The following is a 15,201-nucleotide window of genomic DNA, read 5'->3' as shown; positions in this document are numbered from 1 at the left end:
CTCAAAAGCAAAGTACTTGGAGACAGACTAGCTGCACTGGAAGATGGATGCAGAAGGAATATTATTAGAATTGAAGGTCTCCCTGAGAATCGTGAAAGTCCAAACCCAGTGAAATTCATACCTGAGCTATTCTCTAAATTAATCAGAGAGGACTTGAAATCAGACACTAAGATAGCAGTAGTATATTACATACGTGAATTGAATACCTTAAAACCTAGGACTCTCATCATGCATTTTGAAAAATTACAATTTAAATTACATATAATTTACTTCTCAGACAAAAACAAGGGATTTTATTTGAAAATAACCAGATTCATATTTTTCCTGATTTCTCACCATTAACAGCTGCTAAACGGGCTGCATTTTACAATATTAAACAGCGTTTGCGGAAAGTCAAGTTTAGATACAACTTCTTTGTATCCTGCCAAACGGAAAGTTCTCTACAGTTTTACTTCTATGGAGGAAGCAGAAAAAGAGCTAAGAAAACTGATCCCGACACTTTTTTAAAATACAATCGCGAGTGGCATCTAGTTCTGGCATAACAAAGAAGATCTTACCTGCTGTTTGATCGGCTTGAAATGATACTGCTACCGTAACCATACATTGTATTTCCTTTTTAGCCACTTCTTGTTTATGTTTTAATTACAATTATATATGTCTATGCATGCATGTATATATGTGTACACTTTTTAAAAAATTAATTAATTAGTTTTTTTAGGGGACTATTTAACATTATATGCTTGGTCCGTGTTTAATTGTATTAGGGCTCAAGACTGTTTAAGATTATATTTTATGCTTATAGGATTTGGACTATATTGTCAATAGATCTCTATTTTAATCCTAAAATGCCATTTTTTAGGGGGTTGTTTTGTTTTGGCCATGCTCTATCTCTAGGTATGTCAGAGGATTGGAACTTTGTCATGTGTGGTCCATCTTCACGTAGAGAGGCAAATTGGGGGTACAGAGGGACTGAGGGGGGAGACAAAGGGAGCAAGCTATTTCTCATCTATCCTTTTAATCCTTACAATTATAGGTGTCAACACAACAATAGTCTTCATGTTAAAACCTCCTGGGAAAATTGGAAATTCAGGTCAAAGCTGTCCTTTCTTAAGTTAAGACTACAAAATGACAACAAAAGCTCAGAAACAATGTCTCCATGACCATACCGTGAACTTTCTCAGCTGGATTGTTAAAGGTCTCAATCATGATTTAAAGAGAAAGAAAATATTCTCTCACCTAAAAAGTCTACACGCTAAAATAGTATTTTTTACAGGAGACCCACTTATTAAGCAAGGATCAGTTTCAGCTGCACAGAGACTGAACTGGCCAAATACTCCATTCCAGCTTTACAAAGAAAACTAGAGGTGTGAGAATTCGTATACATAGAGCAATCTCATTTGAAGTATCAGATATAGTATCTGATCCTGAAGGAAGATATGTGATCGTCATGGGCAATTTATTTAACCATAACATGATTTTGATAAATATCTACGCATCCAATGTGGATGATAGGGAATTCATCCAAAACGTATTTGCATCCATTACCAATATGAACACTCATTATATTATAATGGCTGAGCACTTTAATTGTGTTTTAAATCCAGATCTAGATAGGTCTCCTGCCACAGTGTGGATGAAATCTAACACTGAAAAGACAATTACACAGTTTGTAACTGATAACAACTTATCAGACCCCTGGAGATTTCTAAACCCAAACTCAAGAACATAGTCTTTCTACTCACCAGTGCATCACTTCTACTCAAGAACTGATTATTTCTTTATAGATAACAATTTTTTGCTTACAATTAAATCTTGTAAGTATGACACTATTGTTTTCTCTGACCACACCCCTTTGATCATGGAGCTCAAATCATTATACCCCATATAATCATCTTGCACACAAAAACTGTAAAAATTTATATCCAAACAAATCAATTTTTAAAGACAAATGCAGCCTCATAGGACTCTGCAGGAATACTCTGGGAAACTTTGAAGGCTTTCTTAAGAGGACAGATTATCTCATATCTTTCCCACAAAAATAAATTGGAAACCAAGAAGGTATTAGAGCTAATCAGTGAAATTACCAGGATAAATCAAGAATATGCCAGGTGTCCAAATGAGATACTTCATAGGAAAAGACAGGCTCTGCATTCAGAACTCAACCTCTTGACAACTAAAGAAACATTCATCCATCCATTATCCAACCCGCTATATCCTAATTACAGGGTCACGGGGATCTGCTGGAGCCAATCTCAGCCAACACAGGGTGCAAGGCATGAAACAAACCCCAGGCAGGGCGCCAGCCCACCACAGGGCGCACAAGCCCAACCCAATGCCTTGGGAACCCTGGACCTCATCACTTCTGCAACACCAGGAAGTGCTGGGGGGAAGAGAAGCAGGGACACCCGGAGTGCTTCCGGGAGTACAGCCAGCACTTCCGCTACACGGGGCGTTTCGGCGGGTGATTGCCGGGGAGCACCTGGAGCATATCCGGGTAAAGATAAAAGGGGCCGTCTCCCTTCATTCGGGGCAGGAGTCGGGAGTGAAGGAAGGACTGAGCTTGCGGAGGAGGCAAGGAAGCGGCCTGAAAAGTGCAAGGCATTGTGTGGCCAGGACTTTGGGGGCATGTGTGCACTTTGGACTCTGTAAATGGTTGTAAATAAACATGTTGTGGTGGAAAACAACATGTCTGCCTGCTTGTGCCCGGGTTCCGTTCACAATACTCACAGTGCACAGGAATTGGATAAACCTCTAGCACTTTCAGATTTATTAGATGCTATAAACTCACTCCAGAGTGGAGAAGCAGCAGGCCCTGGTGGCTATCCTGCCGAATTTTATAAAAAATTCTCAATCAAATTAGATCCTCTCCTATTAGCAACATTTACAGAAGCTATGACAATAAAATTCTACCACAAACTTTTCGCCAAGCATTAATTGCCATCTTTCCTAAGTAAAATAAGGATTTATTAAAATGTGCATCATACAGACCAATCTCATTTCTGGATAATTATGTGAACATAATCTTCAAAGTCCTAGCTAGAGGACTGAGAAAGTGCTTCCTTCGGTAATATCACAAAAACAAACTGGATTTATTAAAAGCAGACACTTAGCTTGAAATCTTCGACACCTGCTTAATGTAATATATTTACCCATAAAGTCTAACACAATAGGGATATTATTATCATTGGATGCACAAAAAGCATTTGATATGGTTAAATTGAACTAGCTTTTCACTACATTGGAGAAATTTGGGTTTGGCCTGAACATTTGTGCATGGATCAAACTACTGTATACCAGTCCAGAAGGCTTAGTTTGTATTAACCAAATTATTTTAGACTGCTTCAAACTAGAATGTGGTACTAGACAAGGATGCTTTTTGCTGTCGCCACTGATAGTTCATTGTCAGAATTCTTATGAGATAAATTGAATTATCAGAGAATGACTTGAACAGAAAATTTCGCTATATGTAGATGGTATGTTACTATATATACAGGGTGGTCCACATCTAATTATGCAGATCCAGATTGTCTGGATAACTTTGATTTAAGCGGGGACGATTCCAGCTTGGTGTAAAGACGATTCTTCATGTCAGTTCGCACACTTCTCGATGGTCTAGGATTTTTTGGGTGATTTTCTATGTAATAAACTTAAGTAATAAGTTTATAAGTTATATCCATCCATCCATCCATCCATCCATCATCCAAACCGCTATATCCTAACTACTGGGTCACGGGGTTCTGTTGGATCAATCCCAGCCAACACAGGGTGCACACACACACACACACACCAAGGACAATATAAAATCGCCAATGCACCTAACCTGCATGTCTTTGGACCGTGGGAAGAAACCCACGCAGACATGGGGAGAACATTCAAACTCCACACAGGGAGGACCCGGGAAGCAAACCTGTGTCTCCTAACTGTGAGGCAGCAGCACTGCCACTGTGCCACCTCTAAGAAGTTATAGCGTAATGAAAATTGCATAATTAGATCTGGACCACTCTATATATCAGATCCACAAAATACTGTGCCTGCAGTCCTAGCAGCACTAACACAATTTCAAAAGATTTCTGGTCTCACAGTTAATTTGAATAAAAGTGTGGTCTTTCCAGTGAACTCTCAAGCACATACCATGACATTGAACATCTTCTCTTTTATCATCGCAGATCAGTTTAAATTCCTAGGGGTAAACATCACAAGTAAACAAAAAGCTCTTTATCAACAAAATTTTGCTGTCTGTATGGAAAAAAATATGCAAGACTTGCATACACGGTCTACCCTCCATCTCACTTTAGATGGAAGAATTAACACTGTCAAGATGAATATCCTTCCTAAACTTCTTTTTCTATTTCAAAACATTCCAATCATTTTTAAGATGTTAGATTCAATCATAACATCATTTATTTGGAATTCAAAACATCCACGTATCCAAAGGGCGACCCTAAAAAGACCTAAGGCAGAAAGTGGCATGGCTCTACCTATCTTTCAGTTTTATTACTGTACAGCAAATATACAAGCTATAAAAACCTGCAGTACTTCTTTATATTCCTTGATATCGGCAATATACTAACAATCTAATTGTGCTTCATTCACTCAGAATATTGAAACAATATAGGAAGTACTTCAAGACCGTGAAGCTTTTATCTGTGGCACCTCTGCACGATAACCACCTTATTCCACCTTCTCAAACGTACACAGTTTTTAATGTCTGGAAAACATTCAGGATTAAATCACTTTGAGACCTGTGCATCCTACAAACACTTACATTCCAAATTTAACTTTCCAGCAACACATTTCTTTCACTACCTCCAAATTAGAAACTTTGTTAAACAAAACCTGCCCAATTTTCCTCACCTCCCACCAACCTCTATTTTGGAAAAAAAACATTAATCAGTTTTGAGGACATTTCTGCAATATATAAAAACCGTTTAAAGTCCCTCCCTTTCAAAGATCCCAGAGTACAGTGGGAAAAGGATCTCTTATTCGACATTTCAAAAAAGGAGTGGAAGGCAGAAATGAACAGAATTCATTCAAGCTAAATATGCGTAAAGCATACAATTATTCAACTTAAAATTCTATATTGAGCACATATGTCTTGATTTAAAATTATCCAAACTGTTTCCAGGGCAAGACCCAACTTGAGAACGTTGCAATCAAGTTTCAGCCTCAATGGGCTATGTATTTTGGACGTGCACCAAATTAACATAATTTTGGACCAAAATCTTTAAATGCTTTGCAGACAGCCTTGGAGTTACAATCCCTTTTAATCCACTAACAGCTGCATGTTTGGGATACTTCCAGATGGATAAACAAACTGTAATTGCCTTTACTTCACTATTGGCACGTTGACTTATCTTGATAAACTGGAAGATTCCAAATTCACCACTTTTAAGTCAGTGGATAACTGATGTTATATATTATCTGAAATTGGAAAAAATCTAATTCTCACTTAGAGGATCTGTACAAAACTTCTTCAAAACATGGCAGGATCTAATCAATAACATTTTAGAATAAGCATTTAAATTGAAGAAGCAGATCATCTTCCCTTTTTATTCTATTTATTTATTATTTTATTATTTATTTACTTTTTTTCCTACTATTAAAGTTTTATTCTGTTGGCCTAGCTCTCTTTCTCAGGGGTAGGGTTGATTTGATTCAAACCTAGTTGTGTAAAATTTGAGTTGCTTGTATGGAATGTTATTTGATTTTAATAAATTCAATAAAATAAAAAGAAAATGATGTATGGCTTCCTCTTTGCATAATACAATTTCAGGGAGCATTTTTTGATGCAGGGGAAGAATGTGTTAAGTGACAATGATTTCCCAAAGTACTCCCTAGTCCATATGTTCATATTAATTGTAGATAGTGATAGACCTAAATTCTTTCCTTTCCTGTGCTGAAAAACATTGTTTTTAAATTGACAGATAATTCTCTCATGAAGTTCAGCACAACGTGCTGAGCCATGACCCATCTCTGCTTGCAAAGACTGAGCTTTTAGTGGATGCTCCTTTCATACCCAATCTTTACACCCATACCTGTTACCATTTAATCTGCTAATTGAGGAACCTTACAGAATGTTACTTGTATAACCTTTACAGTCTTGCTTTGCCTCTGTTCTAATTTTTTTGAGTGTGCGGCAGGCATCAATTTCTAAATTTGTTTATGTTTAACAAATAAAATTAAGTTTGTCAGTGAAAACACAGTACATTCTTTCTTTGTCCTTTTGCCTGTTAACACTACAATCCCAGAAGCCTATGAATATATTTGTAATGCCGGACCACCTTATATTCCCTCACACCTCCTCATCAGTGTCTTTGTTTTGCAAATGTGTCAATCTGCACAAGCAGCAAGCAGCCTGCTATCCCATCCCTGACGAGGCAGCTGAATTTAAGTCAGATGCAAAATTCTCACAGCTTAAGTTTCTTTATCTGGGAGTTAAGTGTCTGGAATTGTATTGGGTAAGTAATATATAACTATTTGGAATATGTGCTTTTCATTCGTGTTCCGTGTCCACAAAGATCTGTGTAAATGTAGGATGACAGGAAATACAAGGCAAGAAATGTTGAACATATAACTCAAACAGAAACTTTTTTTCATGTTATAGTAATGACAAAAAAGCTGATGTAAAGTGTATAAAGTGTGAACACTGAAATGCAAATATCAAATAAACACTTTCACAAAAGATATAACAAAACAAGTACTCTTTTATTGAATAATATAAAGAAAGAAAAAGAAATTATTCAATTTACATGTTACTTTCAAAGTGTTAAAAAATTTAGCCCAAATGTCAATCGACACAAAGCAGACATGTCTGTTTGATTGGTGCAGTGGAAAGAGCTGCTGTCTTATAATCAAGAGATTGCAGATTTGATCCTGGGTCTTGCCCATGGTTACCATTTTGAGTGGTACTTTGTTTTTACTGCAGTGGCTCTGGCTGCTTAATTAGTAAGTGTACCAAGTTTTGTGAAAAACTAGCCACCTCATTCTTTTGTCAGTGGTCTTAGAGCAGTGCCTGCTTGCCATTCTAAACTCAGTTTCTTCTAGTTACATCAAAAAAAAGAAATGAAGGTACTTACTAAAGCCTTGCTCTCCAACACACTACTTGGTCATTTATTCTATGTTCTCTGGTTTTCTACTTGAACAAAAACATTACAGCACTTGTGTAAAATTTACCCTTATTCTCCTAGTATTCTCTTTGAAGAATTTATTTTAAAATAACAACAGGGATCTATTCTACTAATTCCTTTAGATAATTAAAAAAAAAAATCATGCAACCTCTTAACTTCATTTTGCTTAAACTAAAACGATTCAAATCCTTCAATTTCTCCTCAAAGCTCATATCCCTTACTGTAGTTCTGGAATCAGCCGAACTGATCTTCCTTTGACTTTCTCTAGAATTGCTATGTCTTTTTTTTAAATATGGAGACCAAAACTGAACACAGTACTCCAAGTGATGTCCTACTAGTGCATTAAATAACTTAAGCAAAACCTTGACTTAAATTCCACATCTTATGATATTCAACCTAACATCCAATTATCTTTCTTAATTGCTGTTATACACTGTCTGGTTGAAAATAGTAAGGAATACACTATGACTCCTAAGTACCTCTCATAAGTGTACTTTCAAGTTTCAGACCTCCCGAAGTGTATTCAAATCAAGCTTTGTATTTAGTTTCATTAAATTCTGTATAATACAAATCTACCCAAGTCTGTATGCTATCCAAGTTGCTCTGTAACAATTTAGTTGATACTGGATTATCTGCCCTTCTACCTAGTTTTGGTATCATCTACAAACTTAACTGACTTTTTGATTATATTCTTTTCCAGACAGTTTATGTATGTTACAAAGATCAGTGTTCTTTGCACTGATCTATGAGGGACACCACTTTTAACACCACCTAATTGTGTAAAAATTGCCGTCACCTTGACCCTTTGCTTACACTATTTAATTCAATTTTTTAGTTTGATCACTAATCAATCCTTTATGGGTACCTTATCAAAAGCCTTAAGGAAATCAAGATAATAATATATTCATCTCATTGATCACATTTTTCTGTTGTTTCCTCATAAAGTTCCAGGATATTAGTAAAACATGGCTTTCTTAGTCTGAACCCATGCTGACTGTACCCTAAATCTTCAAAACATGTGTAACTTCTCCTTAATAAAACCTTCGTTAATTTACCTATGATGCTTCAGCTTACTGACATAGAATTACATGGATCAGCTCAGTCATCCTTTTCATACAATTGAATAACATTGCATTTTCTATTTGACTGTCTGCAATCACTAGCTTACCTTTACCATTCCTTAAACTGTTCACCCAGTCATTGAATGTTATTCTACTACACAAATATTGAAATAATCTGTTTTGGTCAATTTTCACCTTCAGAGCATAATCTATTGAGGATGCACCACTCCTGTCTTATGTGTTTGAAGAACTTTAGCATACAGTTCATATTTTTGCAGTCTCCTTCCCATTAAAACCTATGCATTCCCCTTGTCATTTATTGTTCAACATATGAAGTGTTGTTGTGGCTGGTTTGAAAAAATGGAGTATTTATGATGATGGACATAAATTATGATGAGCCAAGGTAGGAATGTCTGTAATATTATTCTATAGTCTCTAAAGCCTGGTAATGCTAAGTGATCTGCACAGCTTAAAATCATAGCAAGTAATGCGCTATGGTGACAGGTCAAATATTGCTACAAAAGTATTTGCAACCGAGAAAGATTTTAAATAAACAAGCAGTAATTCATTCATTTTATTGTTTTTACTTTAACTACAGTATTTGTTTTCTAGCACTAGTGTTTCTATTTTGGTTGAAAAAGATTTCTCTATAAGCATAGAAACGATAACTCTAATTGAAGAGACTGACTTATAGTTTTTCTCGATTGGTTTGGCTCATTTCCTGAAACCGAGATGACATTCTCAAAATAACATGGACAAATCTCCAAACCACCTTGCAATTGTTCACAACAGAATGTCATTTTTCATTGGTTTAATCAAATTGCAAATGCTTTAGTACATGTCTCAAGTGACTCTGTGCTTCTTTTCAAATGATTATGTACAAGTAGCTACAGTTAGCACAATGAGCCCACATTTAGCACATTTTCCAAATAAATAGATCTTGCCGATCTAAACTGATTAGTTGATTTTTCAGTGAAATGGTCACTCACTCCAAAACATATCAGCATGGTTTCATTGTGTAAGTCATCATATGCACAATTGTCTGTTCAACTGTCAAAATTAGTCAAAGATATAATACCATGAAAGAATATCTTGGAACATTTGATAAAGTTATGACAGTACTTGACAATCAATCAGGTGAAATTAGAACTAACGAAGGAGCAGTTTCCCACATCTCAGATGACCAATCAAACAGGTTGTTCAGATACCTGACAGGTGTTGTCTATGATTATGACTGCTGCCAAAAGTATATAGACAGAGCTTGGCGCGGGGCCAGTTTCATTTGCAGTGTGAACATGGAAGCACCTCGCCAAGTACAACAGCAACTTCCTGCTCGAGGAAGAGGAGGAAGAAGAAGAGGAAGAGGAGGAGTGAGAATGCGTGGAGGAATAGGGGGAAGAGGCCAAGGAGCACGGAGGCACCATGATGTCCCAGATGAAATCCGGGCCACCCTTATTGACCATGTCATAAACCATCGCCTCACAATGGCAGAGGCAGGTCACCGAGTGCAGCCTAATGTGCCTCGGTCTACAGTCTCCTCCATCATCCAAACCTTTCGCAGGGAAAACAGGTACAGAACTATGCTATTGAACTATTCAGTGTTGGTGTGTGTGTAGGCCTAGAGTACTGTAATATCGTCATGTGATGTTATATGATACTATAAAAATGACAAAGACAAAAAAATGGAGAAAATACTGTGAATAGTATTCCAGTCACTGTGCAGTGCATCACACTTCTAGTACCATAAGACAGCAGTACAATTACATTGGTAACTCATTTTGTAACAAATTTACAGTGTTGACCTTTGACTTGTATGTCTAGGATTGGACGACAGCCTCAAGTGGGTGGCAGAAGAAAACTTCTAAATGAACAACAAGAACAAGAAATATGCAACATGGTCATTGCAAATAATGCCATCACACTGAGACAGATTCGTAATGCAATCCTGCTAGACAATGTAATGTTCCAAAATATAAACTCTATCAGCATCTCCACAATAGACCGGGTATTGAAGAAACATCAGATGACCATGAAACAGATTTACAGGGTACCATTTGAGAGAAACTCTGACAGAGTGAAAGGGCTGCGGTACCAGTATGTGCATGTAAGTCAACTACTGGTTGTCTATCATTGTAACACTATTACAGTAAGACATGGTTACCACTGTTTTTGTTTTGCGTTATCCTTTTCACCTTCAGAATCCAGCTTTGTGTGACTAGAGCATTTTCCTAGAAATTGTCTTCAGTTTCCCACTCCCTGTTTGTACAGTACTTTAGATCCTCCCTGCAGTATCTGTCTCTACTTGACTGATTAGATTTATTTCTATTCTATTGTAGAGAATTATGGCATTAGAAGGCAACGAAACCCCTCACATCCTAGTGTTGTTGATGAAGCTGGCTTCAACCTGGCCAAAGGTCGAAGGCGTGGCGTAACATCATTGGCCACCGAGCCACTGTGGATGTCCCAGGCCAGCGAGGAGCAAATATAACAATGTGTGCCGCTATATCAGAAGAGGTGTGGCCACACACATTCCCAGTTTAGGGCCCTACAATACACAAAAGCTCCTCAATTTTTGGACCACCTTTATACTGATCTGATCCCAGAAAATGAGAGAGGTGTAGAAGGACCTCAGCTACCACATTATGTCATTGTGTGGGATAATGTGAACTTCCACCTGCCCACGCATCAGAACCTGGTTCACCACCCATCCCCGGATGCTAATGGAGTTTCTTCCACCTTACTCTCCTTTCCTGAATCCAATTGAGGAGTTTTTTCAGCTTGGAGGTGGAGGGTGTATGAGCATCAGGCTCAAGACCAGAGGGCCCTGCTGCATGCAATGGATGCTGCATGTGAGAACATCACAGGGGATCAATGTAGGGGATGGTTGAGACATTCACGCCGTTTCTTCCTCGCTGCATGCGAGAAAATATCCGTTGCGATGTGGATGAGAATTTATGGCCTGACAGAGAGCAGCGTCGATGGCCAGGAGGATGAGGATGGTGGCCAGGAAAGAGAGGGTGACAATGGCGACCACTGAAAATATTACTGTACTATAGTTCTGAGACTTTATTTACAGTATGGTGGGCTAGAGTTTTTTTGTTTTTTTGTTTGTGTTTATAACTGTTCACATTTACAGAATCCTGTATATGTTTTCTTTTCACAGTATGTTCTCTAATGTTAACATTTCTTTGTACGAATAAAAATGTTTACAGTTTCCTTGAGTATGAGTGGTTTATTGGAGGCTGATTTTACTGTAAAATCTTTTGGTTTTATTCATAGTGGTATTCTGTTGCTAGACCTGTGCCTCAGTGACAAAACGTCTAAGCATTTTGACTTGCAGTGCTTAAACAATGCCAAAGGTATAATGCATTTTGGGGGCATTGACTATTTATATGGGAAGGATATTTAGTTTTGACACATGGATAAACTGTTTTGGGAGAGATATGAGCTTTTGCAGGGGATCCATGGTGTTGTGCTAAACCATCCGGGGTATTCTGACAAAAGCACTAAATGAATGCACATGTGCCAAGGCAATTGAGAAGGATCTGTGCTATTCTGACTGTACTGACCTTTTATATGGGAAAGGAATCTGCTTTTGAAGCATGGACGAAGAGTTTGGGGTAAGATATTTGTTTTGCTAGTGAGCTATAATGTTGGGCAGCACTGTAAGACTGTTTGGCCAAATGACCTTATGGTTTTGAGAATGTCATCTCGGTTTCAAGAAATGAGCCAAACCAATCGAGAAAAACTGTAAAACAGTAGGTGTTTTAGAAGGAAGTGAAAAAGTGTGTGGAAGATAAAAATAATGTGAAGAGGCATGCTGGATGTTGAAAAACAAAGAGTATCACATGTACCAAAGGAGAGAGGAGAACAGCACAATACGAAAGAAATTTCTTTATTACTCTCATACCTCTTTCACGTCTCTCTGAAGTTTAAGATTTGTCTCTTCTGATTTTGACAGCTCCCTTCTTGCTGTAGCTAGCTGCTCCTCGATCTCTCCTATCTATACCAAAAAAAATGGGAAAGCTAAGTAATATCATATTCTATGTTAATCAGCGACTTATTTACTTCATTCCAGTCTACCACATACATGACATTTTCCAATAGTTTACTCAGGGTACACAATGAGTATGATTATGGTTCCAGCATTTTGATCAGAAGTTTTGAAGAGAGTAATTGCACATTTAAAAAAAGATGGATACAACACTAACAACATAATTAAAATGTAATAGAAATTCATCCCAATATTTGATGAAAGCATGCAGTAGACCAACCACATAATGTAACTAGCCTAACGTAGCTAGTTTTGATGTCTATTTGTTAAGGCCATTAGATAGATAGATAGATAGATAGATAGATAGATAGATAGATAGATAGATAGATAGATAGATAGATAGATAGATAGATAGATAGATAGATAGATAGATAGATAGATAGATAGATAGATAGATAGATAGATAGATAGATAACTTTATTAATCCCAAGGGGAAATTCACATAATCCAGCAGCAGTATACTGATACAAAGAAACAATATTAAATTAAATAGTAATAAAAATGAAAAGAATTAAAATAAAATTAATGTTCGCATTTACTCCACCCGGGTGGAATTGAAGAGTCATAGTGTGGGGAGGAACGATCTCCTCAGTCTGTCAGTGGAACAGGACAGTGACAAAAGTCTGTCACTGAAGCTACTCCTCTGCCTGGAGATGATCCTGTTAAGTGGATGCAGTGGATTCTTCATGATTGACAGGAGTTTGCTTAGTGCCCGTCACTCTGCCACAGATGTTAAACTGTCCAACTTTAATCCTACAATGGAGCCTGCCTTCTTAACAAGTTTGTCCAGGCGTGAGGCGTCTTTCATCTTTATGCTGCCACCCCAGCACACCACCGCGTAGAAGAGGGCACTTGCCACAACCGTCTGGTAGAACATCTGCAGCATCTTACTGCAGATGTTGAAGGATGCCAACCTTCTCAGAAAGTATAGTCTGCTCTGAGCTTTCTTACATAGAGCATCAGTATTGGCAGTCCAGTCCAATTTGTCATCCAGCTGCACTCCCAGATATTTATAGGTCTGCACCCTCTGCACACAGTCACCTCTGATGATCACAGGGTCCATGAGGGGCCTGGGCCTCCTAAAATCCACCACCAGCTCCTTGGTCTTGCTGGTGTTAAGGTGTAAGTGGTTTGAGTCGCACCATTTAACAAAGTCTTTGATTAACTTTCTGTACTCCTCCTCCTGCCCACTCCTGATGCAGCCCACAATAGCAGTGTCATCAGCGAACTTTTGCGTGGCAGGACTCCGAGTCATATTGGAAGTCTGATGTATATAGACTGAACAGGACCGGAGAAAGTACAGTCCCTGTGGCGCCCTGTATTGCTGCACACAATGTCAGACCTGCAGTTCCCAAGACGCACATATTGAGGTCTGTCTGTAAGATAGTCCACAATCCATGCCACAAGGTGTGAATCTACTCCCATCTCAGTCAGCTTATCCCTAAGGAGCAGAGGTTGGATGGTGTTGAAGGCGCTAGAGAAGTCCAAAACATAATTCTTACAGCACCACTGCCTCTGTCCAGGTGGGAGAGGGATCGATGAAGCATATAGATGATGGCATCCTCCGCTCCCACCTTCTCCTGGTATGCGAACTGCAGAGGGTCGAGGGCGTGACGGACCTGTGGCCTCAGGTGGTGAAGCAGCAGCCGCTCCATGGTCTTCATCAGATGTGACGTCAGAGCAACAGGCGGAAGTCATTCAGCTCACTAGGACGTGATACCTTTGGGACAGGAGTGATACAAGATGTTTTCCAAAGCCTCGGGACTCTCCCCTGTTCCAGGCTCAGGTTGAAGATGCGCTGTAGAGGGCTCCCCAGTTCCAACGCACAGGCCTTCAGCAATCGTGGCGATACACCATCTGGACCCGCTGCTTTGCTGGCACAAAGTCTTTTCAGCTCTCTGCTCACCTGGGCTGCTGTAATTGTGGGTGGGGATGTCTCACCTATGCTGGTATCAGCAGAAGGATGGTTGGAGGATGCAGTACTCCGAGGTGAGAGTGGGTTACTGTGATCAAACCTATTAAAGAAGTTGTTCATTTGGTTTGCTCTCTCCACGTCTGTCTCATGGCGGCACCCGCTTGAGCTGCAGCCAGTGATAATCTTCATCCCATCCCACACTTCCTTCATGCTGTTGTTCTGCAACTTCTGCTCCAGCTTTCTCCTGTACTGCTCTTTCGCCCTGAGCTGGACTCGGAGTTCCTTCTGCACGCACTTCAGCTCATGCTTATCACCACCTTTAAAAGCCCTTTTCTTCTGGTTCAAAAGGCCCTTGATGTCACTTGTAATCCATGGCTTGTTGTTAGCATAGCAGCATACTGTTCTTACTGGAACTACAATGTCCATACAGAAGTTGATGTAATCAGTTGTGCATTCAACAGCCTCTTCAATGTTCTCACTATGTGATCTCAGCAATATATCCCAGTCTGTAGTTCCAAAGCAGTCTCTCAGAGCCTGCTCTGCCTCAGGGGACCACTTCCTGAATGAGCAACGTACAGTTGGCCATGTGAACAGTAATCTTGTTTCAAATCTCACATCTTGGATTGCTGCTGTCATAATCGGTTTGAGTTTCATGGTTTGTTTCAATGACGACAATATTTGCAGGACTTGTGTTGAAGTGACATTCGGCATCTGTCAAGTGTTGTAAGCATATAACCGGTTTCATCGATAACTTCACATCCAGCTCTTCAGAGTTTAAACATTCATAAACATCAAAGTGTCCACTACTGAAATCGTCACCTGTGAATCTAAGATGTTTAAGAGGCACTGGCAGTTGTCGAAAGGTGTAAAATATTTGGCCATTTCGGTACACTTGAAAGCGACAACCGAACAATTCAGCGGCAGTCATCAACTCACATGCAGAACCATAGGTGAAGGGCTTAAGCATTTCACTCTTCTAGTGCTCCTGTGTAGTATAATTATCTCCTGTACCATCATCAGTCCACACCTTGAACCTGTCCCAGT

General features: G+C 38.9%; 1 protein-coding gene across 3 annotated transcripts in view; it reads right to left on the bottom strand.

The window, feature by feature from the left end:
- Positions 1–15,201, bottom strand: part of ppfia3 (PTPRF interacting protein alpha 3) — a 403,490-nt gene that overhangs the window by 252,434 nt on the left and 135,855 nt on the right. For all 3 annotated transcript variants that reach the window (XM_039776518.1, XM_039776521.1, XM_039776519.1), the window contains exon 8: positions 12,099–12,191. In XM_039776518.1, the coding sequence (XP_039632452.1) occupies positions 12,099–12,191 (93 nt within the window). The remainder of the gene's footprint in view (positions 1–12,098; positions 12,192–15,201) is intronic.

This window comes from Polypterus senegalus, chromosome 13 (genome assembly GCF_016835505.1).
Source record: "Polypterus senegalus isolate Bchr_013 chromosome 13, ASM1683550v1, whole genome shotgun sequence".
Taxonomy (NCBI): Eukaryota; Metazoa; Chordata; class Cladistia; order Polypteriformes; family Polypteridae; genus Polypterus; species Polypterus senegalus.
Note: the sequence above shows the minus strand (reverse complement) of the source record. Positions and strands in the feature narration are given on the sequence as shown.